Source organism: Rhinichthys klamathensis, unplaced genomic scaffold (assembly GCF_029890125.1).
Source record: "Rhinichthys klamathensis goyatoka isolate OS25496 unplaced genomic scaffold, OSU_Roscu_1.1 h1tg000111l_1, whole genome shotgun sequence".
NCBI lineage: Eukaryota > Metazoa > Chordata > Actinopteri > Cypriniformes > Leuciscidae > Rhinichthys > Rhinichthys klamathensis.
The window spans coordinates 10,696,812-10,723,630 of NW_026606649.1; the positions used below are offsets into that span (position 1 = coordinate 10,696,812).

Sequence of the window (26,819 nt, forward strand, 5' to 3'; positions counted from 1 at the left end):
GGAGCGGTGCCAGACTCTCTGTACAAATGAAATGTACGAGAGTCTGGTAGAACCAGGCTAGTTAAAGGGGTCATCGGATGCAAAATTCACTTTTATATGGTGTTTGCATAAAAATGTGTCTTTGCAGTGTGTGGACACAACCACCATATAATGAAAAAAATCCATTCACTCCTTTTTTTTAATCCTCGAAAAGTCTAAACACTCTGAGCACTATGATGTCATAATGCTCATGCTCCGCCCACAACCACTGACGGACTGTCCCGTATTACCATATTTCTGCTCTCAGCCATTCGACACCCCCCATGGAAGAGAGGGGTGGGGTGAGCAGTTGCTCATTATCACTTAAAGAGACATGCACCGAAACGTTTATGTTTTTGAGGTAAAAAGCGTGTTTTACACAACCATTGAGGAATTTTAACCAAAGTATATTACAAACTTTACATGAACACCCTAAAGAATCACACCAACTTGTGGAAAAATGGGCATCTGATGACCCCTTTAATAATTTTTTTGGACACTAATTGGAGTTTTGAGCACTACTCCGTCCTGTATGTTTCGGTGACCATGGTCTACCTTGTTTTTCTTTCTCACAGTCTGGTCCAGTGTACTTGATTGAAGATTGCAGGGCTCTTCAGCTGAAACAATATAAAAGTTTGTTTAGGTGTGTGTGCGTGTGTGTGTGTTAGCTGACAGGGTTCATTTCATTCCAGCTACTCAGTCATCCTTTATAGCAAGGTCTGAGCCAATCAAATCCACAGATATTAAGTTCACATGCACATTGCAATCTAGCTTCACTGGGTTTTTGTTTAGTCAAACTTCATCTTCATCTGTCTGTAATCAAATATTTGTATGCTTAAATATACATCGCAGTTGGAAGTCACTTTTGTCTTTTGGCACAAAATGTCAATTGTAGTCCGATTAACACGAATACATTCTGAAAGAAGCCAAGCTACAATCAAATTATCATGTTATCGACCGTGCAACTATTTAATTAAAAAGAATCAGTCTGACTTAAACTTTTAAAGTGGATGTAAAAGAAGGGTTCTTTATTTGCAGCAATGCCATAGAAGAACCATTTTGGTTTCTCTACAGAAACTTTCAGTGAACAGATTTGAAAGGAAACGAATGACATTTTTATACTCTTAAGAACCCCTTTCCACTATTAATAAACCTTTTGTGCAATGGAAAGGTTTAATGGATGGTAAAGGTTCACATACAGTAGATGTTGATTAATACAGATTAGACTCCTCTCCATTTGAATGATCTTCTCTTAAAACATCCATGTTATCCTCAGGTAAACACACCTTAGCTAGGATGTTAAGGTATTTTCTTTTTTATTAGAGTCATGTATACGGGTTGAAAGCAGGTGTTAGAGCAGTCAGGCGTTTACGCTTGCCTTGGGCTTCACATTAGCGTCATGCTCCACTGGCTTTTTTAGCATCCTGGCTAGCACTTACATACACAGTGACTGCCAACCTCTCTAAACCTCTCTTTTATATCTCAGTCTCGAAAAGTATGTAATAATATATCAAATAATAATTTCAAATAATTCCCTCAGTATGACTTGACTGACACCACTTCAATGAATTAACACTAGACAAACAGGCAATTTTACTTTTTTACAAGCCATACTAGCTTCTGCAATATCTTAGTAATCCAAGACAATAATCAAAGATTACTGATATTCTCCACACTATTCTTTTTCATTCCTATCTTCATATCACAGAGCTAAGCAAACACAACCCCTTGGAAATCCATTTTAAGCGCTGGAAAAGACCAAGCCAAAGTCAACAGTCCAATCATCTCTCTTGATTCAGTTTGACATTTTGACTGATGTAAAATGAACATTTCAACGCCTGCACCAACAGCAGATAAAGTCCTGTCAATCTAGCCAATTACCTTTCAGAAATACAAGAACAACATTTCTGTCAGATTGTGTGATGGATGACCATGTCTGGTGAAACCACTAAACTTCCATGCAAAACTTGTGTTTTCTTTTCAAATTGCAGTGGCACTGAAGCAGCTAAACAGATGCCAAATACAATTTGACTGTTGCTACTGCCTTTGCCCACAGTTTTACAGTCAACAGCAATTCTTTACCTGTGAAAAAACAATTTCTCATCACAGTCAACTTCCTGTTTACTTTAACTGAGCCAACCGAATAGTTAGAATGGAAAGGATGCTTCCAACAGCTTTGAGAGACAGTATCGCAGTGAGAGGGGGTGGAAAGAGAGAAAAAACTAAAGAGAGTCCTCCACCTCCTCTCACACCTCCACAAAAGCACAGGACCGACACAAGGTGGGAGAGCAGGTCGCTATGGCAACTGACGAGTGGCCTCCAAGGAGAGTCACACACATCCCCCAGACTTCCTCAATTAGCTGCACACACACACACACACACACACGCACACACACACACACACACACACACACACACACACACACACACACACACACACACACACACACACACACACACACACACACACACACACACACACACACACACACACACACACACATGTTAGGGAGGGCTACAGTGCTTGCTCTGAATGGACATTTTGGTTGCTCATTAACACAGGGTGAAAGCAGTTTATTTCTGGATTGTTTCTAACATTATTTCTCATATTTATAATATGTTTTTAACCCTGTCTTTTTTAATCACTATATTTCGCTGCATATCTTATGTGCAGCCTCCTTATACATCTGAGTTCCCATAATCCTGTATCCACTTGGGAATGGTGACCACATACCATTTCATTGTGCAGGTCATTGACATGCTGGTGCATTGTTGCCACTGGCCCAGTGGTGGTTTACTGTGGCGGATCATTTGCAGCAACAGAGCTTAAATACCAAAATATAATGTCCCTAGCGTGTTCGCCCCTGCGCCACTATCCAGGCATTTTTTCTTCATCACTGCGATGTGTTTAGATCTCTGTTAATCCTCCTGAGCTGTTAAAGAGGTTTATTTACTTTTCTTTATTCCCAGAGGAATATTTCATTGCTCAGGAGACTTAATGGAGATCTTTGGTTCATGTCATTTAAGTATCAACTTTCTCTGAGATGTTTCTCCTAAAATATCACTCCTAAAAGTAAAGGTTCCAAGAGGGGGTTTGCCACAGACGAACCAGTCCCCGCAGAACCTTACTTTAAAAGAACCATTTTTTTTATCTTAGTGTGAAGAACATTTTGATAATCAGAATAACTTTTTTCCACTAAAGAACCTCTTGTGCTTTGGAAAGATTTTTTGGGGAAATTAAAGGTTCTTCATGGAACCATATAGTATGCCAATAAATACAAGTTATTAGTGTAGGAGACATAAAAGTAGACAAAAAATTGACATTTGAGAAATGTTTAGTTCATATTCAAATTTCTGACTTTTGAGAATCATTTGAGATCTTTCTCTCCTGCAGAAAGTTAACATTTGCAACACATAAATACATAGATAAACACCCACAACATTTTCATAGTCTGGTGCACTTTCTGTCTCTCATATGACACACACACACACACACACACACACACACACTGCTTGTCCTCTCGCCTGGCAGCCCGAGGGTCCACCCCCTCCCTTCATTCAGCCTGGTCATGTGACTCGAGCTCTGTGAGTAACAGCACCGTGTGAGCCATCCATTCATTTCCTCCTGAGAAACACACGGCGGAGGAGGGAAGAGAAAGAGAAGGGGGTCACATCAGAAAGTGCGACAGAGGAAGACAAGACAGAAAAGAGGGAGACAAAAGGACGCTCTAAGGATAGTGGTTCTCGCTCTCAATTACTGAGGTTAATAAACAAGGTTAGTACTGTCCGATGTTTTTCCTTTCCGTTTAGCTACCACTTCTTACTCTGTTAGTTTGTTAGACTGTAGACCTGTCAGCTGTCATTTAACTGACAGTTACAATCGTCACTGTAAATAAGAACTCATTAATACCTTTATTTTTGAATAAACTTAAAAAAAATATTTAGACTTTCAATGTTAACATAACTGTCCATTCGTCAGTAATACTTCTCAATTTAATAGCATAAGAGTTATTATTAATGTGGCAGATGTTTTATTTGGGGGTTCTTTTTCACTTTTATTGCTGTTGACATATTTGTGTAATTGTTTAATATGTGACTCCTGACTTTATGACCTGAATTGCCTGGGTAGAATTCTTAGTAAATCTATAGCCTAATTCCTAATATTATTTAAGTGCATTATTGATAATTTGATAAAATGTGTTTACAGTTTTGCAGTCTTGAGTTTGGTTTTGAGTTTTGTTTCTCTCTTCCTATGTTTCATGTCATATAAGGGCTGCTCAGGCAGTTTCAGCAATATAAATAGTTCTCTGCACATTTATTAATATTATATAAATGCTATATGATTTTTTTTTTTTTTTTTGTTGTTGTGGGTAGGCTACTTATTGAAAGACTCCAGGATTGCATTCAGTTGACTTCTCTGATTCTCTCTCTCTCTCTCTCTCTCTCTCTCTCTCTCTCTCTCTCTCTCTCTCTCTCTCTCTCTCTCTCTCTCTCTCTCTCTCTCTCTCTCTCTCTCTCTCTCTCTCTCTCTCTCTCTCCTACTGCTTCAGATACTGACAAATTAACATTATGATAAATGCAGTATGGTGAAAATATAAGAACTGCACAGAAGAACAGTAGCTTTGTTGTAGTCCAGTAAAGAACTAGAGCGGTTGCATCTGTTGGTCTGATTTGGCATGGATGATTTTGTGTCTCTCCATCTGCCAGTGGTTTCCCTCTCAAGTATGTGACATGGTTTTCCTAGCCAAGTCAATCAGACCTTCAAAGCTCTGAATAATAATTAGACATCATTCAAGAAAACCACAGCACAATTCGAGTTAAATACAATTTAAGTAGCTATAAATATACAGCATCGTCTGCACCACAGAACTGAAACCGCACCTGAGAGTTCCTCTAGAGTGTCTATTGGTGTCTGGTGTCTGTCGCGTCTACACCGGATGAGCTTTGTGCTGCAGTTGCATGGTGAGGAAGTTCGGGGGTCACTAGGTCTTGTGTTTTTGGATGCATTTCTTCACCTGAAACATCAATAAAATAAGCAAAGTTTCCTCTCACTATGGCGCTTCAATGACCCAGTGAGTCAGCGGTAGTTCAGGCAGGTTCACCTCTGGGTGGTTGTTGTTGTAGATGTGGTCTTTAGGAACACAAAGTGGGCGTGAGAGGGAGCTAAAGGGTGAATGTGTGGGCTTCGTGCAAACATGATTTGAATCAATAGTTTGAGGGGGTGTGAATCAGGTGTGGAAAGAGTTTTTATGCTTTAACTTTGTAGAATCCCTGTAATGGACTGGCCATCCATACAGGATGTTTCTCTGCCAACGATCCGAGACACTGGGATAGGCTCCAGCATCCTTATGGCCCTGCAGGACATGCAGTTTGAAAAATGGATGGATAGGAATTTTTTAGAAAATACTTGTATTATGTAAAACCGTAAAAAGTATTGTGGATTGTAAATACATATTTATTCAGTTATGGTGTGATTAGTATTAGGGTTGTTATGACTAAAACTTTAGTATTCTATACAATAGTGAAATTTCAACAAAAAAAAAAGTTGTTTTTTAAGTATTTGTTATTTACTATGTAATAAATAAAGATCACAAAAGTAAACTGAACTGACCTTTGATTAAAAAACTGAAATATATAAATAAATAGGTGTAATATAAACATAGTTTTGAAGTTTTTGAAGAATTTGTAGTTATTTACTATGTAAATAGTAATAAAGAATAACGAAATTAATTAAGAGCAGTGAGTATTTGTATCATTCTTGTCAATACTGTTGTATTCTTGTACATCTCTGTACCTTATTTACCCCTAAAGAGTGTGTGTAATATACAATAAAGGTACATATTATTACTTAAATGGTATAGTACCTTTCACCTCTGTTACAGCTTTTTTCTTCTCCTTTATTTTGGATAATAAATACAGTAAAATACAGAGCCAGACCTAACAACTCTGATATTTTGACACATATCCCTTTTTTTTTGTCTTACCGTTTTACACTCACTGACTGTGTTACATTAATAACTCAAGCCAAATAAGACAAGCTTTTTAGCTAAGAAGTACATTTGTTCATTCACACTTGCAGCAGCTGCGACATGTGTACCTTCTTCACTGAGACAACACTCGGGAACCAAACTTGGTGCTCTGTGACCAATAATACAGAAAGACTAGTATTGTTACTTTTGATTACTTAGATTATCATCCCTAGTCAGCATATATTCATTGGGACCTACAACAGTTAATGGACATCTACATTGGAGTGCTGAAGCTTTCACTTTCAAACTGATTTTCAGTGAACTACTGCTTTTCTTGGCATAGAAACCCAGATGCTTTCACACAGACATGCACCTACACATATGTGCACATAGAACACAAATCAGAGGAACTAAATCTCCTTTGTGAGTCACCAGCCTACAAAGAGTGAAGTGGCAGGGTGGTTCCTGTACAGGACGGGAAACAGCAGATCTCCCCAGTGACTGCCTGGCCCATTAAACAGAGCTCTGCAAAAGGGCTCCAAACCAGAGTCTGTAGCGGATACACTTCCTGTGAACACTTTGACTGAACTTTGACCTCTGACCCCACAACCACTCCTGGAGGGACCTGACCTCCAAAACGCAAGAGGAAGAGGGAGAGAGTTTCATGTGTGATCTGTTCCTGGTTAGAGATCTGTCAAAGCCAGACAGTTGTCTTCAGCCTCACAGCTGCCGTCAGGGCAAATTATCTCAGAAGAGCTAAAAGATGTCCTTTTTCTCAACCTCTTTACGTCTTGCTCTCTCTCTCCTTTCAGTCTCTTCTTTGATTTTCACCTGCAGTTGTTGGTTCTTGTTCACTTTCTCCACGTTTTTCTTTAGTTGCAGCTGTGAGTTTTCCAGCCTCACCGAGGGCAGAGAAGGAAAAACAATTCTTACCCAGCCCTGTGTGAGCATGCACTGCTGGAAAACAAACACAGCTGCCTTGCTCATTACGAGCAGGGGCATCATAACACTCAGGGAAGAGGGCTAATATTGTTCAAGGGGTAAAAACACATGCCTTGTGAGAAAGAAAAAAGAGTGCTTTGTGGTCATTATCTGTTTTGGAAGGGCTGCGTAATCTCTAGCAATCACATCCTTTCCTGTCCTCCTCTCCCTCTGCTTCCTTTTTCTCTTCGCTTCTTTTCTGTAAGTTTACTCTTTGTATGAGGTTTGGTCTCTGGGTGGTTAGCAGTCACGCTAGTTAGCATGCTTGGTTACTGGCACTCACGCTGCGCTTGAGGGGCCGAATATTTTCTGGCACTGCTCTAGAAGAGGCTCAGGCTTTCCCACATTGTCGAGGACAGCTGGGAAGGGCTATCGCTACCCCCTGAGTCCGCACAGCCTACTGGGAATGCGGGCAGATCTCTTCCAGCTGTGAAACAGGCAAGACTTTCAAACACCTTAGTGGGTGGTTGTTTGGACTGCAGGGTGACATATTGTATATTCACGATATATTTGCAATTCTTTTCTGGTGATGTAGAACTAACCAATATTGTGAATTTTGGCTATGAAATTCACTAAACAGTTTGTCTTTATGTTACTTGTGAGACTTGTGTGTCTCACAATTTAAATAGTTTAATTGGTTCAATTCTTTTGCATGAATTATTTAATTGATTCTTGATTCGATTGGATTAAACCTTTTTTTTTACGTCACTATTCAAAAATGTAAAGATATGACATTTTCTCAGCAAAGTGTTTTTATTATTTAAAAAAATATATATATATACAGTATATATATATATGTGTGTGTGTGTGAAGTCAATCCTGAATTACATCCCAGTCCCATTCACCCTTTACCATTCTGTTGTCTTATATGACACAATACCATAAATAAAGGTGAAATTTAACTAAAAAAAATTTAAATAATAATAAATAAATGGCATGTATTAATATATACATTTCTGTTTATCACAATTTTATTTTATATATTAAACAGCATTCTTTCGTGTGTTAATTCAGTGAAAAACAGTGGAGAACATGTCTTGGTCATTTTAAAGTACTTTTTACTGTAGTTTGTTTCCTGCGTTGGTTTTATATCTAGTTGGTTACAATAAAACAATAAGCAATTTCAGAGCAATTTAATAAATATCAATATATATATATACAAGCATTATTTGAAATCTAAAACAAAAATATATAACATTAAACTATCTAGATATATATGTTTTAGCTATACCGCCCGCCCGCCCGCCCAGTCCTAGCCATGCAAGCACAGCATAGAAACTGTTTGTCCTCTCCAAAACAGTTGAAAATGTAATTCCCTTCTGTATATACTTCACCAATTTGAGAGCAATCAGAGGTGTGAAGACAGCAAGATGTAACACCGTACAAAGTGCAAAATAGATTGCTCAGCTGAGCACAATTAACTCTAGCTTAACTAGAGCTGTGCTCATTATTTACGATTTAGATCAGACACAATCCAAAAAATGTGCCTCTCAGAGGCCGCCTCTTAATAAAAAACAGGAAGCAAGTCCACACAGTCACTCTATGATTAGTTTGAGTCACCTGACCTGCATTAGGGAATGTTCAAATCATTTGTTGGTTGCCCCTATTATTCAAGCTCTAATTTTCAAGGAGCACATTTTTCTTAAACTCTTCACGGTTGACGCCACACATTGCACAATATTGCCTAATAACATGGCCTTCAGATATTGCGCAACCTGGTGTGTGCCAGACCTCTGATAATAAACATGCGGTTCAATAGTTCAAGTCAAATTACACACATCTGTCTCACCCTGTCCAGCGGAACACCAGAGAGAGAGCTTCAGATGTTTCTGGCCCGCTGTCAGCATGGAAGAGAGCACAGCAAACCAGTCCAAGCTGTGACCGAGAGGCCATTTGTCATCTTTTTTTGCCTGATCTGGGAGCAGACTTGCTTAGTAAGGTCTTGATCTTCACCATTGTAAAGCTGATCTCGAACCTGCAATAACTTCTTACAGCACACTGTGCAGATGAGGTAGATATTACAGACAAGATGGGACAAAAAAAATGCAGACTGCATCTTGAGGTTTAGTCGAGTTGTTTGCGAAACAGGAAAAACAGTTGTTGACACTTTCACTCTTCAAAGCGCACTGGTACTTTCATCGACTTAGTCTTCTGTGAGACAGAAAAGACACATGGTTGGATTATACATAAAGGCATGGGTGAGAAGATCGAGAAATGGGGAACAGAGAAATCTGGAATGACCTCCTCTCATATAGCCTTATTCGTATGTGTTTCTATCTATCTGACACATGATACACAATAAATAGAAATCTTTTGGCAAAAGTAACTGGCGTAGCTTCCGTGATTCAACAATCATTTTCAAATCTACATATTCATTTTCCATATACCTGATAGATGGCCTGATCGACATTTGACAGACTTTCCATTCACAGACAGACGCTGACACTGTCACCTGTATGGCAAGAGGCAAGTAGATCCCACATGAGGTCAGTAAATACTAACCTATGCGCTCCTAACACTGACAGATTTAAACGGAGGGGTTCCAGGCTCCCCTCAAATCAATAGCAGATGTGTAAGTGAGCGTGTTCACTCCTAGTTCTCTCTGAAGGCAAGTGGAATATGCAGAAGCCTGATTTTTTTTCAACTAAATTTGAGGAATCTGCAGGAGACGTTCTGTAGTGTTTATTTACTTTAAAGACTGCGAGGAGCAGATGAATCTTCACACAAAGCATCGATTGTGAGGCTGAGAGAGAAGGCCATTTCATCCATGAAGAGCATTCAAGGGTTTCATATATCAACATCATGTCTAGAATGTTTATTATTGTAGCCAAAATCTCTTTACAACTACCGATCACCACTAGGTGCGTGAAATGGGCCGCCAAGAGGTCAGTCAGTTTGATCAAGAGTCCCTGAACGATCACTGACTCAATGAATTCTCCAACTACCATTTAGTGTTGTGTTTTATCAAAGTTTTTGGGCAACGTTTGATTGTTCTTTTAAGAATTGTTAACATTTTTTTTAGAACTTAACAAATTGACAACTCTCGTAGTGCTTGTGTATGGACTGTCCGCAACATATACCTGTTCAAGCTAGATAGATCAGAAGTAAAACCGTAAATATATAGTTAAAAAAGCCTTTCTGATATTCGGAACAATAGCGTAATTGTGAGAATGCAATTGCCTATTTTATTACACAACTCTCTGGACGACCTGATTCTGATTGGTCGATTTCACCATTCATCGGTCTGATATTTTTTGATAACCGCCCACATATCAGAACGCTTATCAGCGTAACTGAAACCAGTGCTATTTGGTTGTCTCTTTTATCACATTTCGGACATGCTCTCTGAAAATAACCTCAGAGGTTGTCATTATTCATTTTACAGTAATATTGTTGTAGTTTTCATCTCGTTGTCAGATCATTTGTTTTGAAAGATCCTTAGTGTAATACTTTTTTAATATAATGAATAAGAATAATTATTTGCTTGATGAGAAGCCGTGTGTGAGGACAGTACATTATCCTTTAATTATATGTTTGTCTTTGCTTTAAGGAGCTTGGTAATAACTTTTATCTTTGCAGAAGCTTTGAGTTTGTTTTACAACTTTTTAACTCAAATCACTATTTTGTGTTGAATTATTTACTTCTGTGGCAAGTAGCTCTGTAATAAATGGGGTGATGTAAACATTATCCATGGGGGCTGTGCATTATCCCTTGCATACAACAGTTACATTATCCTTTAAAAGTTAATATTGAACGTATATTTAGACACAAAATTACCGGTAGACACAGCAGAATTTGAGAGATTGTGAGCAACACAGTAGTGGTGTTGAGTCCATGTTTTTTTTAACAAATTGGTTGAGTGAATTATGTCTGTCTGTCTGTCTGTCTGTCTGTCTGTCTGTCTGTCTGTCTGTCTGTCTGTCTGTCTGTCTGTCTGTGAGAGAGAAATTTCCCACCTGGGAACCACATTTACCACAGTTCAATCACTGATAGAGTAGATCTCCTCAATAACGAGACATGGATAGGAACAAAACGAGAATATTCTAACAGGAACCAAGAATGAGAGAATATTGTTTATGAGCATATTTAGTGGCATCACAAGTTCAGATGAAATTGTTCAGAGATCTGCTGAACAAGAAGAGTCGGTACAGAAGACTGGAATGTTTATATTAGTGGCCACATCTGTTCCTGGCATTGTTTTACTTCAAGGGTCTGGCCAATTTTTTTTTTTAAACGTTGCTGTGCATTCACAGTTGATTCAAATAGTGTAATAGCACACCTCTCCCGAGCAATTCCTCTCACACACACACACACACACACACACACACACACACACACTCTTCTTCTCTTCCTCACTTTTTCTCTCTTGGAGGTTTGACAATGTCCTGGCTCTATCCTACAGAAGTTGTCCTGCCAAGGAAAATGAGCTCTGTTGAAATGGAAAGTCTGAAGTCACTCAGGGCTTTTTGGCAAAAGACAATTACGCAAAGCAGGAGAATCCAGAAGAAGTCTGCATCTTGGGGACAGATCCAGAGCAGTGTGCTTAATTTTTCAGCACATAGTTAATAAGATCAATTTTAAAAGGGAGAGGTCTGATCTTGGGAGCAGTCTTTAAAGTTTTGTGAGTAAAGAGACTAAGTTGTGTCTGTTATCTTTCCTGAGGAGGAAGGAGAAAAGGGAAGAGTGGAGATGAGGAAGATGTTTGTACAGGAGACATTGTTGGTGAGATTTGAGCCTGGTTATCAGTAGCATGGCAGTGGGCAGGAAGCAGCTCCGACCCAAGGTCACATTCTGATGATACTTGCCAACTTCCCCACAAAAAATGTGGAGTCACTGCTTTCTCTCTGAGTGAAATGTACCAAGGATGATTTGCTTTGTTAGATCTCGTTTTCAATTTTGAGGTTAGCATGTTGCTAAGCTAATGACTTAATACTTTAATAACACCCATGAATTTGCCATTAGATAAAACTACTTTTCAGTACCGAATGAAATATATTTATAGTTTTAGCTGGTTTAAGCTGGTCAAGCTTGCCTCCCACCCTGGCCAAGCTGCTGTTCAGCTAGTTTTAGCTGGTTGTTCAGTGTGTTACCTTTTACATTTTGGAACAGCCTTTGTTTTGAGAGTGCACCTACGGTCTGATGCCATAAATGCTGTCTAGGTAGGGAGCTCAATTGACGTGGGGTGCTGTCAATCAGCACTTGGGTGTGGTGTGCACCAATGCTTTAAAGTCGAGATTCTCTGGTAGGAGCACTCATGGGGAAGTGAAGTGTCTTCAGATTGGTGCCATTAATGTGGGTTTGGGCGTTCTCTGTTTTGAAAACCCAGGCACACATGGATATACACAGCATTTGGAAGTTGGGATTTTAAGTGGGCACAGCCTTTCGGACCCCACCCGTTTCCTGTCTGCCAAGGATTACGGCGCGCACACACACACACACACACACACACACACACACACACACACACACACACACACACACACACACACACACACACACACACACACAGAGAGGCAGGTCTAAACTAACCAGGTCAACAGAAGCCAAAACAGTCAGCAGTTTCCAGTCTCTCTAATGAATCTGCAAGCACTGCAGTAACAGGAAGAAATCAGGTGATTTCCAGATATAATCCACCTCCTCTATTTATCAGTGATGCCGAGTTATGAGACAGGACTAACACCATGACCTCCAATAGCCAATGGAGCATTCAGACTTATGCAACACTTCCAAATGCACTTCATGCAAGTTTGTGAGCCAATGCTGCCTATTCTTCTGTGTTAGTTTTAGTAAAAAAAAAAAAATTCAGTTGCTCATTATCATTTAAAGAGACATGCACCAAAACGAGTCGCTGTGAACAGAGCTGGTTTTGAGGAGGTAAAAAGGGTGTTGTTTTACACAACCATTGAGGAATTTTAACCAAAGTATATTACAAACTTTACACGAAGACCCTAAAGAATCCGACCAACTTGTGGAAAATGGGCATCCGATGACCCCTTTAAGAATTTGCTCAAATGTGATAAAGGTCACGGACAAATAAAAGTGTTCACGATGTGCCATGTTCTTATGTACACTCTGTTTTATGTACATGTTTGTACCATTTTATGAAATTTTGAAACTGAATGAACCATTAAGTAAAAATATTTTTTTAAAGGTAAAAGTTTTTTTTTAATTATTAAACTCATAAAGTTTTTTGAGAGTCTCACAATTTGATGTTTTACAACCTGACTTACAAACTTGTTTTGTCATAAAAAAGTCAAATGATCAACTATTTGAAGAGACTTGTCATATCTTTGATATTACTGATAATTACTTTTTTTGCCTCCATGTTGGTTTCACCACATGACTTGACTTTTTTTGACTTTCAAATATTAATAATTAGTGAAGTGGTTTTGTTAAAACATTTTTATAAGATATATTAATAAGAGATTGTGCCAAACTGCTTTATGGATTTATTTTAAGAATTTTATTCTTTCTTTTAGTTTTTTCTTCAATATGATACTAGTAAAGTTGTATCGCCATGACATTTTTGATGTTAACAAATTCATTTTAATTCAGAAGTTAAAATCACCCTCATTGAATAGTTGTATTGAAGATTTTAATCAATAGATCCAGGGTAAATTTGGCCCATTGCCTTCCAGATACATTTATAATGGCATTACTGAAGCAGGGCACTAGTATTTGCTAGCAGAGGTTGATTCTCTAGTAGTGAAATTAACAGCTTGTCCATTTGAATTCTAGTCATTTGTGCAAGTGTAAATGTTTCACACCTCTAATTTCCTGCTGTCTGGAAATTGGAAGCTATTTGTTGACATTTAGTACATGGACAGTTCACTTTTTCATTTAAAAAGTGTGTGCAAGGTTCACACAAATGCACATACACGCCACATTAAATCATGAACACACTAAATGTATAACGACTGCTGTAAACACTGCTGTATAATGCTTCTTTCCTTGCTGAAACTACCCATGTTTAATGGCATCTTAACTGAATGTGACAACATGGCCAATGTCAGTACAAAGTTATGTATTATAACATTCCTTATTGAGTAACTAATGGCTACCCAGATGTTATTCAGTACTGTTACTGTAAAATAATCTAAAATAACTAAATGTGAGGCAATTGTTTTTAAGCTGCTGTGCTCACAATAAGAGATGTACTGTAAAAAGAACTGTCTGAATGATAAATAACAACTGATTTTTCAGAAGTCAAAGCATCTGTTCAGATCTTGATCAGAGTCAGGGTGGCGTTATTATCATTTCGGCATTATTATCATTTCAGCTCTATACCGCATGTATACAGTGAAATGAAACAGCGTTTCTGATAAACATGACTGTAAAATACCTCAAGCAGTAGTAAACACTTCTAAGAATGATATATGAATGCTTATTAAAACCATTTGGCTTGCTCTCTCACATATGTTTACTGTTATTATCCTCACAGTTTATCTGTTGGACTGTCACCAAGCACAGCTCCTATGTGATCTGAGACAAATCTAAGGTTGAGAAGACGTGTCATCACAGTTATAGCAAACATATTTGATTTCTCTATTCCTCACTATGGCTGACTGTCTACAGAACAACACGGTGTGATATAACACTTCAAGTTATTGAAGCCTAACGTTGTTTTTCTGCTATGCCTCACAGGAACAGTGCTATCAGGATGTTGATGCTGGATGGGATGCCAGCCCTGCCAGTTAAAATCGATCCTGCAGAGTCACAGAGACGGGTAAGAGGTCAAAGCGATGCCACACCGGTGTAGTCAGAGGCTTCCAACACTCAATAGCATAGTCACACAGTTTGGATCACTGCGAACGCAGGCAAACAGAGTGATGCAAACCAGTGCTGTTATAGGATATCTGCATTCTTGAAACACCACTTGACCAATCAAATCAAACTAACTGTTATACATATTCTGGTGGGTGAATGTCACAAAGCCTGAATAAATTAAGGCTTTACTAGATAAAGTAAGGCTACATTGATGACTGGAAGTCAATTTTTATTGAGATGTGATATTTCAGGACAATTACTTTCCTAATTATTTACACCCACATGCAATACAGTCAAAGCAAAATTTATTCAGACACCTTCAACATTTCTCACATTATCACAGTTTATTCGCTATAGTTTAGAAAATGATAATAAAATATGACAAGAATCAAATCAGTTGATATTTCACTGGTTTTGGCCATCCTTCTGTTAGACTGTCTCACAAATGAATTAGGTTATTATTATATATATATATATATATATATATATATATATATATATATATTGATTATAATAATGAGAACATGACACCGACAATCGTTTATGGCATTGCAGTGATATTAATATTTTGGTATTATGGGGGCAAATGTGCCTACTTGTAATGAATATAAATGTTACAATGCAAAAATCTGTATGGTCCTCCCTAAAAATAAGCTTCATTGTCTTTATGCAAAATATATATATATTTTTTTTAATATATATATATTGGAGTGAAATACCAGGACTTTTTCTTACTAGCACCAAGTAACCGTGCTTTACTTTGCCTTTAGCATACTGTGTATTGCTTGTCTACTCTAGTGCTTTAGATTAAGGTGTCTCATGCTTGAAGTCTTCAGGATACATGCCAGATTTTCAGGCCTGACCAAATAAGCATATACACGTGTTTCCCCCACTCCCCGTGTCCCATGCTCTCTTTTTTCCATTTTCATGTACAGCTAAACCCACACACATAACATTTTGCACCCTTTTTTACCCGTTTTAACAGTTGTCATTGTCGTGCCGTTGTTCGGGTCGAGTGCAGGATGTGCGTGGGCCACGCAGCTCATCTTTGAAGTGTGTTAAATCAACAGGCAGCGCAGATGCCTCTAGTTTAAGTGGGCTCAACGCCAAGCCCCTTTTCTTGGAAATGCATTGCTCCCCACTACAGCCGTCCTCACCAGAAGCTATTCGGATTCGGAAAATTAGCCATAATGACTGGTAGCCCCCCATTCGAGGGGTTGGATGTGGGCCGTGCAGGAGGGGAGGGATACGAAGGTAGTAAAGGTGAAGCATGAGTCGGAGAGAGAGAAATGGGGTAGAGATGAAGTTTCAAAACATGTTCCATTTCGGCTGAACAGCCTCCAAGTCAACCGCAGTAAAAAACAGAAGGGAAATTTTGGGGCTAGAAATAATGCTGCCAGCAGACCACTTTTTGTCCATGATTTCATTGAGTCTGAGTGAGTGCTTCTGAGATGTTTGACTGGAATGTTTTGGCGATTTTCTGATGTTAATTTAGGATAACATGCCTGAAAGACTGCTTTTTCTTCAATTATTTGTTTGTGATGTGTTTTCCTCTCATATAATAAACAAATAAGTGACGTGTAGCTAAGTGTGGTGTCCCATACTCAGAATTTGTGCTCTACATTTCATCCATCCAAGTGCACACACACAGCAGTGAGTATTGAACACAAAGACACCGTGAACAAGCACCCGGAGCAATGGGCTCAATATAAATACTCTCAATACATACTGTATGTGTTGCTAGTCCCTATTTATGAAGCATTAGCCCCCTGTCTTTCATATCAGCCCCCCTAAAGTTAGCGATCTGAGGTTATTTCACTCAGAACCTCCCCTTACCAGTCATTAAAAATGTTGTACATTAAGTATAATCCTTCCCTCTAGTCTGTGACACACCTGGTTATCACTTGATTATTTGATTTGGTGCTCAGCAACATTTCTTATTGCTATCGATGTTGAAAAAGGTTGTGCTGATACACTGTGATAAAGTGTTTTTCTGAATTATTTGATGAATAGAGAGTTCAAAAGAACAGAGTTTATTTTAAATAGAAATATTTTGTAACATTATAAATGTTATAATTGATTTCCTTGCTGAATACACATCATGGACCTTTACCTTGACTGCCCAACTCAAGCTGCTTAGTCTTCAGCCATTTTCAAGAAACGGCTGAAGATGCATCTTTTCCATCAACACTTGGCCCATTAATGCTAACACGTACTATTCTATATATCTATATCCGTGCAATGTGTACTGTGCTAGACTTATTGGGACTGGTCACAGCACTTGCATATTTTTGCCCTATTGTTGGTTTGATTGTTTCTATTGCTCTCCTTTGGATAAAAGCTGAATATTTAAATGTGAAATGTGAACTCACTCTAATCACTTCATCACTCTAATGTCATCCCAAACCTATGACTTTCTTCTTTGGAACACAATAGATGTGTATGTTGTGTCATGCATGTTTGGAATGACATCAGGAAGAGTAAATGATGGCAAAGCTTCTTTAAAAAGCTAAATTTTCTAAAATCCTAGGATGCTCCTGTTTCAAAAGCAATTGCTATTTAACTGATCTCCTTCTGTCTTTTTCCTCTCAGTCTCCTGTGATCCATGACTATACAGAGATGGGCGTGCTGGTGTTAAACCGCAGATTTCGGACACAGTCAGATGACAGACGGTTCCTGTCCGACCCCTTCCAGACACAAACAGAGCCAGTGGACCTGTCCACCAACAGAGCCAGAACCTCCCCGTCACTTTCAGCACCGTCATCTTTATCCTCGTCTCCCTCGTCCTCGTCCTCATCATCAATACGATTCTGTCCACGGTCCCCTCCTTCCAGCAAGTCTCTGTCATCTTCATCACCGTCATCATTATCCATGCCTTCATCTTCCTCCACTTCAGTGATAACCCCAGTTCCTCGTTTGAAGATGTCTCCGTCCTGCTCTGGCCCAGTGCTGGCATCTCCCCCATCCAGGAGTCTCCGGGGGCAGTCGTTTTTGCACATACCCCAGCTGATGCCTCCTTGCTCCAGCCCGATCCACCTCCACCCACGGCGGGTGCCGGTGGTGATGCAGCCCATGCCGCTGATCTACACTGGGGTGAGATCGCTGGGTAACAGCAGGCTCATGATGCCGCTGCTAGAGGAAAACAGGATGCACAGGAAAGGTGAGACATAAGCATCTTACACCGTGTCTACACCAAAGACAAAAGCACACAGAACCAGGGTTTGGAATTAACACCCGCCAAATGCGAGTAAAAATCAGCTGTCAAATCCCTAGCAAATTTGGCGTGCTACTTATTATATTGTTTACTCACTTTGCTGGGGAAGTTCGTGTAAGCCAAATCTGCTCCGATTTAGCGCAAATTCTCAACTCGAGAGTCATCGTGATATATTAAATATAATCTGCGCAAATCTGGCTTACTTGAACATGCACGTCACTACGCAACAAATAACGGCGCGTGCTTGTTCATTTGCATTGAAGCAATAGCGAAGATTAAAAAAAGCATTTTGGTAACAGAAAAGACATTTTATTTTCCAACATCCTGTATTGATCTGTCCACCTAAAATACATTTGTGGTGATAAGGATGAAATGAAAGAGGAAGGGAGGAAAGGCTGGATGACAGGATTTTGTTTGAATACGAAATAAATGTATGAAATCCAAATTATATATATATATATATATATAGATGTTATATATTCTTAAATACTCCTCTAAAGTTAATATATATATATATATATATATATATATATATATATATATATATATATATATATATATATATATATATATATATATATGCTGTGGCACAGTTAATCTGGTTTATTTCTTCTTTTTTTCTTTTTTTGGCTAGTAGAAGTTCTGAATGGACAGTAACTTAAAAATTTTGTAGCCAAATTGGCTGGTGAGTGAAAAAGTTCATTTCAAACCCTGCATAGAACCCATTATAATCAGTGATGCTGTCTACATTGGATGCGACGAGGTGTGACACAACATGGCAAAATCAGGCATGAAGAAAAATGGATTTGCAACTGTCGCAGTCATGTAGACAGCCTCAAGCTGTTAGCCAATTAAATTACTGAGCTGATAAGCCCTGTTGTTATACATCAATTTGTCTGTCAAACTTACTGAACTGTCTGTGACACGAACCTCCTATTTTGGCAAATTCCCAGCATATGATAAAAAAGGTGTTTCTCATTTATATTTAGTTTAACTTGATGTACTAAAATAACTAAAACTAAAATAAAAATGTATAAAAACTAGACATAAAAATGGCAAGAAGCACAACAAAATGACTAAAACTTTCACAAATTTAAAATGAAAAAGGAAAACTCAAAAATAATAACCAATTCAAAATATTAATAAAACCCACAACAGTATCTCAATGATAAAAATATCTAAATTAACACTTTGAGTCGGATCAATCTCTGCTGTAAACCGCATGTACAAAATAATGTTTTGAAAGATCGTCTAAAAGCAAAACATCTACGTAGGTTGGAAACAAACAAAAGCAATAGTAGAATACAGCACAGTGGATGTTTTAAGAAAAATGTATTAAAATAGTGCTTGTCATTCTTTATGAATAAACCTTTGTTCATTTCTGTGATTTTGTTTTGTTTATTTTTTTTTCTGTTAAATACAGACAACATGCAGCCAAAGTTTCTTTTAAGAAAAGCACACAAAATCACAATATCTGCAGAAATCATCCGTAACACATTTTTCCATTGTGTTAATGTTAATATTAATGACGTTGAATTTCCGACTTCCACTTGTAATTTTACTACTTTTTTCATCTTCAACCATTATATTTAGTGTTTAAACATAACAACCCGATACAAAAGCCTGTGCTTTCTTTTTATTGTGCGATGATAAACTGCATTTGAAGTCATTTATCCCGAACTCATCAGGTACACCAGCAAGCGAGCCGACTCGTCTTGACATCATGTATTTGACAGACATAGAAAAGCGGTGGGTGAGGTTAAGAAATCCATCCTTCTGCAAAGTCTTTCATTCTCCTCCTTTCACCACTTTCCTCTCCTCCTCTGTAGGTGCAAAGCACTGCGTTTTAAAAGCCTCTCTTCGAGTTTCCGTGTTGCTGGCAGGGTCAGTGACAGAATCCAGAGCCCAGCTGTGTGTTAGACAGGCTCAGCTCTTATAAGTGCAGCTCCATTGTGCTCGGCTCTTTATATTCCTCAAAACATGCGGCTGCTAAATCCCCGCAGGAAGTAGATGCTATGGCAAAAACTTCGCTTAGCTAAACGAGGGCACTTGGTTTATTAGGAACAAAGCGTATGTGGAAACACAATAGCATCTGCAATAAAGACACACATACACACAAAATAATATATATTAGAAAAAAAAAAATATATATATATATATATATATATATTTGCAATATGTTCTAAAATTAATATCAGTTTGATTCATTATAAGGTAAGCCACTTAAATACCCCCAGCTATCTCTCTCTCTCTCTCTCTCTCTCTCTCTCTCTCTCTCTCTCTCTCTCTCTCTCTCTCTCTCTCTCTCTCTCTCTCTCTCTCTCTCTCTCTCTCTCTCTCTCTCTCTCTCTCTCTCACACACACACACACACGCACACACACAAGCTCATACTCAAACCTTTTTTCTGAAAGCTTGCCTCTGGGCAACAAAGCTGTTTTTAATTGGCTCTGTGGCTAGGATGTATTTCCATTCATTCTTTCTTCTCTTTTTTTCCATCCTTTTTTTTGGGGGGGGGGGGGGGGGGGGGTTAGATAGAGGTTGGAGATGTCCTATGTCATATAAGTCTCTGCATTAATTTGTGTGTGTGTGTGTGTGTTGTGTCTCAGAGCGCTTTTTGCTATAGACTGACCAGTCAGAGAAGGGCATTTATGTATCTACATCAGAAGCCCACAGTGTGTGTGCAAACAAGCAGGTTGACACATAATTAGGCCTGTGCAGTTCACACTTTGATGATCCAATTTCAGTTCATTAAAACATTCACGATTCACACACAGAGACCAGCCCCCTATCTTGAGGGTCCGTGCCCTTATGCTCTGCAGTCTCTCATGAAGTATCCATGGCAACAAGACAGGACATGGAATGACACGAAGACAACAAAGAGCTTTGGAAATGCTATTACAACCAAACAAAAACAAAACAAACCAATACAAACATGCCAAGCTCTCTTATTATAGGAATAGAGTGAACTATTCTGTCATTCATTTGAGCTAGGAACAGTTGAGTTCAATCAAAAAGTACAATGTTGTCATTATTTACTCATGTGCATGTCGTTTCACATGGCAAAGTGGACATCACGTTCTTGAGATTCTCATAACTGAACATCAAAACATCAAACCTGCTCAGGTTACACCGCTGAGGTTGATATTATCAGTGGATAATCAAATGTAAATCAGTTCTTATATCACCATTCTTCTTATATCTATTCACCATTCTTATATACTATTAATAATATTTTTAAATAATTTTATTATATTTTTATAATTATGTTATGTGCTTTAGTCTTTTTTCCATTTAGCTTTCTTTTTTATTTCAGTTTTAGTCATTTTAGTACTTCAAATTATTTTATTTCAGTTAGTTGCCAAGGCAACATAATTTGTGTTTAAGTTTTTAATCTAATATTTATATTTCAGCTTTATTTCAATTAACAAAAATGATTTTGAATAATTTAGTTTACAATACCTACACTGATGTCATTTAAAATTTAAAACTTAAATGTCATATTTCAGCTTTATTTCAATTAACAAAAAATATGTTTAATAGTCTTAGTTTACAATACAAATTAAATTCAATTTAAATGTTAATTACATTTACTTTTTAATTTTAAACTTAAATTTTGATCTGTGTATCACACAAAGGTATTTTTATGACTACAGATAACTTCATATGTACTACTTTAATGGTGATTTTATTGTCTCTATGAAAACAAATCTCTGAAGTTTCTTAAAACACTGTCCATCCTTTAAGGAAATTCTCTGCTGTCTATCAAAGCTTTTATTCAAACATTAATCAAAGTGCCATTAAATTATAATCTTAGTTTGTTTTTTTGTGTCTATTGTGCTACGGCCATAGAATCAAACTGTAGAGTCAGTGTCCACATAACTGAATCATTTCTCATCAAACACCAGCATTTCAGAGGTCACATACAGTATGAATTATGCTACAGTAATCCATGTACAAACTCTGAATCAAGTACAGAAAACCAACACTGGGTTTGTTTGGACTGCAGTATCTGATCGTAGACTGATTGTAAGTTGTGGAATTATTTAATCATATGTGCATATTGAAAATTCAACTGCACCAAACTTCTGTTTTTATCCAGTCACACACCGAATCGCAGATGGACTGTCACCGCGGCGATCTTTGAGTGACAGCGAGGATGATGACCTGCCCAACGTGACCTTGGAGAGTGTGAATGAAACAGGATCCACTGCCCTGACTATCGCCCGCGCTGTCCAAGAGTAAAGACACCTTTTTTATTAATCAGCAGTATTTATAATCCAGTCTACAACCTACTTATCTATCATTATATACACACACACATATTTATACACATATACTGTATATACGCGCACGCACACACACAGACATATATGATATATATATATATATATATATATATACATATATATAAATGTAATAATATATATATATACACACACACACACACACACACACACACACACACACACACACATATTATGTAAACACAAACGTTTATGAGATGCTATTAATCGAGATAAATCGATTTGACAGCACTAAGATACTAAGTAAACATTTATACATATTATTTAAAAAAAATTCTACCATGAAATGAGTGTGAGTGACCTGTTAGTGTGTGATCTTTTTTTAAAGCACCCCTATTATGCTTTTTCAGATATTGCGTTTCATATAGTGGTTTATATAGCTGTTTGTGAATGTAAAAGGTCTGCAGAGTTTCAAAGATGAAAGTGCATGACAAATAGAGTTATTGTCTCCCAAAAGATTTGCAAAACTAATCATTCACTCCTCTTGGCGAATCAGTTCGTCAAAGGAACCGAACTGATCAAAGATTCATTTGTGAACTGCATATTGCTATGACCGATCAGCAAAGATTGCTTTCCATTATATTTTGCACTTTGCAGCTGCAAATGGAACGAAAGGAGTAAAAATATACATTTTCTCTTTAACATGTAGTAAAGTACAAATGGAAGAAGAAATATACAAAAACTGTACTTAAGTATTACTTTGTTATTGTACACCATGACCACAACAGACTGGGCCATCTGACCAATCAGAGCAGAGCAGGCTCTCAGAAAGGATCCATTATCAAATCGTTTCAGACATTGTGAGAAAAGAGGTGATGCTGCAATGTATATTATGATAAAAATTAAAGTGTTTTTTTTTATTATTTTTTTTATCTTGGGTGCATGTAAAAACCTGTTGTTGGAGACCTCTCAAACAAAATTAGGAACCTTTAAAATACCATAATTGAGGCACTTTAATGAAGAATTGAATAGACAATTGTATGCGGCACCTATACTTTATTTGTTTGCGAGCTATAGCTAGAAAAATCTATAGCTTATTTATAATAAACTTCTCCCCGTGACTGCAAGTAGGGACAGAGGCTAAAAGGCTGGCAGAATTGTCTAAATGTGTCTGGGAAGGACAAAGGTGCCAGTATGATTTATAGCAAGGTGCAGGAGTGAATATTATTGTGAAAGAGAATGTGTGAGAGAGAGTTGCTGATTTGACCTGTTGGTTCTTCAATCAATGCGAATTTGATCCAGTGATTCATGTTTGTATATATAGTTTATATACAGTTTGTTGGCAAAATTTGAAATCTGACAAACCACCAGATTGTTTAAGACACCTTTAATTGGGAAAAACTATTCATAAATAAATATGCTAATGTTTTTTTTTTCCTTAATTACTGTGAAATTATTTTACGTATTATAATTAGGTTTAAATATGTAAAGTTTATGTACACTGTAAAAAGTGATTCGTTGACTTGACTTCAAAAAAAAAAAGAAAATGTGAGGAAACCTGTTGCCTTAAAATGAAAAAAAGTTAGGTGAACTTGACAGTTCCACAAGTCAACTGATCACTTTTTACAGTATATTTGTCAGATGGCGTATTCAGGGTACACATTTAGCCATCTTGCGTTCCCTGGAAATCAAACACATGACCTTGTTAAACCAGTTGAGCTGAATGAAGTGATCTCAGTCTCAGAGGGAGTGCATGCTTTAGGTTGAATGTGTTGTGGACACAGGTGCAGGAGTCGATGCAGGTTTATATATTCCTTGACCCATGGTCAGCTAGTCAATAATGAATGGACTTCATTCTTACCTTTATTTTTCTGATAAACTGATCCCCAGACAGTGATGCTGGCCTGCACGTCACCACCACTGGAAAGCCCCTCTGGTGTTCTCCACTGGGAAACATACAAACAAAAGACGGAACATAAATGACTGTGCTGAGTTTAGTCTGATGGCAGCTGCTGTTTCCCTCCCTGCTTCTCTCATTGACAACAATCTAACGTTGATTCTTACTGTAACACACTCTAGATGGAGTTCCTCTGACCTCGGACGACTAAAAATTCCACACGATGGAATGTGGAAAATAGTGACAGTGTTTTAAAAAATGTAGATATTGTTTAATGGAGGAGAAAAGATCTAGGATGTTTTCTTTCTTTCTTTTCCTCTTTGGGGCCCCAAAAGTGATGGAGTGTGCCAAAGGCTACAGGTGCCCCCACAATGCCCCCCATCCTGCACATGAATATGCACACACACACACACACATACTGCACTCCTGTAGACCAAAAGAAACAGGAAGTGGCTCTATGGGGGGTGAAAATGCCTCTGCTGCCACACAGAAAATATTTCCAGTGAAAAATCTAATTTATCTGACAATATATATATATATATATATATATATATATATATATATATATATATATATATATATATATATATATATATATATATATATATATATATATATATATAATTTAAATCAAATTTAAGATGGGATAAGAACAGGCAGATTTCCCTGACACAACATATATTAACACAGTAAAAGCATTGGTTTTCATCAAATAAACAATTAATATTCTCATTTAAGCATTAACTGAGAAAATATTATAATGTAAATAATAATAATAGTGTGTCATTTCTAAACCACTAGCGCCACCAAACTGAACATATTAAGCTGGGAAAACATATAACATTGAAAAAATGAAACATCTCGCCTGGAAACCACCCTGATAGCACACGTACATCTCAGAGATGTTCACTTCTGTAAGACGTGTTTTTTAGTGTTTGCTCATCTGCAATACGTCTCTAGGAGGTTTCATGTCAGGCGTTAAAATAGACATTTAGAACATGTCTGATGTTGTCTATTTGCCATCCATTGATTCCTTTATAGCTCCCTCAAGTGGCCATTTAAAGTCTTACCCCAGAAAAGTCTTTAACCATAAATGTATGTTTCCCAAAAGCATTGCTAGCCAACTATGGTCGCAAGTTCTGTCGTTATAAGCATAGTTCAACGAGTCAGTGTTTCCCGAAACCATAGTTCCAACGAACATTCACAAACAGCATCGCAAAGTTGTGTGGTCTGAACGACAACTCTCAACTTAAGGTGTAAAGGAAGGGTCAACAGCATTATAAATGCTATTTCAGAAATGAATTACAGCTGTTATTACATGCAGGTATTTTTTAAATGTAAGTACAATGTAAAAACATGCATGTACACAGTAAATGCATTGTATCAACGACGGGGCTTAGATTAAGCCAGGATTAGGCCTTAGTTTAATTAGGAGGACGTTTAAGTAGCTTTTTTTTAAAACATTTCTGGTGTGCATCTTGAGACAAAACAATGGCACTGACATATTTTAAGATATGTCAGTGCAAGATGCTTTCAGTTAAAATACAGTAGGCTAGTCAACATTTGAAGTGGATCAAAAACTTTCATCAAAGTTGTACATGAATTTTGAACAATACCCGTTCTTGTCTTAGGACAACTTTGATGAACTTTTATGAAACCACTTCAAATGTTGCTCAAATATGCAGTTTAGTCTAGACTTAAGCCTTGTCTGTGAAATCGGCGTACAGGCACTTTATATAAAGTGGACTTACATAAATAATTGTATAGGATTGTAATTTATTTATGAATAATGTATTATTTCTGCCTGTCATCCTGCATTAAAAAAACAACTAAAATAGACTATCATGCTTAACAAAATTGTATTTGTCCTTGCTTTTAATAACGTTAGAAATCATGCTGTCGTTGCAGTTCCCTGTTGCCGTTCAGTATTGAGAGTCTGCGGAGGCCCAGGCCTTCAGAGTCGCCCGACTCAAAGAGAAGACGCATTCACAGGTGTGAGTTTGAGGGCTGTAATAAGGTTTACACCAAGAGCTCTCATCTTAAAGCCCACAGACGTACACACACAGGTGAGCCTGTCATCTTTTTTAAAAACGTTATATTCCTGTTCCATAAAAAGTCAGGTGTTTTATTGATATTTCCGTATTTTCTCTCTCAGGTGAAAAGCCATACAAGTGCACGTGGGACAACTGCACATGGAAGTTCGCTCGCTCTGACGAGCTGACACGGCATTACCGCAAACACACCGGTGTTAAACCATTCAAATGCAGCGACTGCGACCGCAGCTTCTCCCGCTCGGACCACCTCGCCCTCCACCGCCGCAGACACGTCCCACAGACATGCATAGTGTGAAAAAGACACTTGATGGACAATATAAGCAGACGGAGCGGGTCTCTATCTGCCAGTGTCGCATGCAGAAGGTCTGGAATGATTCCCCGCACAACAATAATGAGGTGAAGGACATGGGAGTTAGGACAGGAAGATGAGATCTGCCTTCCCTCATATTGTTTATCTTCTGCACTTTTATGTGAGGTTTATTCATGAAGGAGTCTTGTACTAATGAACTATTAAAAGCCATTTGCTGTTAAATGTATTTGATTCTCCAAACCTTCAGGTTTGCCTTCAGGTTTACTCATGGAATTGCAGTTTTTCATTTCACAAAAGTTTTAAACATATTTAGAATTCATTTTGTAATACTTATTTTTGTCTAAAAAGCATTGCAGAGTAGCCT

General features: G+C 37.8%; 1 protein-coding gene across 1 annotated transcript; it reads left to right on the plus strand.

Moving 5' to 3' along the window:
- Positions 1 to 3,628: 3,628 nt before the first annotated feature.
- Positions 3,629 to 26,722, plus strand: klf12a (Kruppel like factor 12a). The gene is made up of 6 exons (XM_056254447.1): positions 3,629 to 3,793; positions 14,613 to 14,694; positions 17,328 to 17,895; positions 22,050 to 22,188; positions 26,000 to 26,157; positions 26,247 to 26,722. The coding sequence occupies exons 2-6, from the start codon at positions 14,629 to 14,631 to the stop codon at positions 26,438 to 26,440; spliced, it is 1,125 nt and encodes a 374-aa protein (XP_056110422.1). The 5' UTR covers positions 3,629 to 3,793; positions 14,613 to 14,628; the 3' UTR covers positions 26,441 to 26,722.
- The last annotated feature ends 97 nt before the right edge of the window (positions 26,723 to 26,819 follow it).

What these genes read in the sequence shown, in the direction of transcription:
- klf12a (XM_056254447.1), top strand. Translation starts at nt 14,629, where the DNA reads ATGTTGATGCTGGATGGGATGCCAGCCCTGCCAGTTAAAATCGATCCT. An exon ending in CTGCAGAGTCACAGAGACGG is followed by an intron (nt 14,695 to 17,327) that starts GTAAGAGGTCAA and finishes TTTTCCTCTCAG; the next exon opens with TCTCCTGTGATCCATGACTA. An exon ending in ATCGCCCGCGCTGTCCAAGA is followed by an intron (nt 22,189 to 25,999) that starts GTAAAGACACCT and finishes CTGTCGTTGCAG; the next exon opens with TTCCCTGTTGCCGTTCAGTA.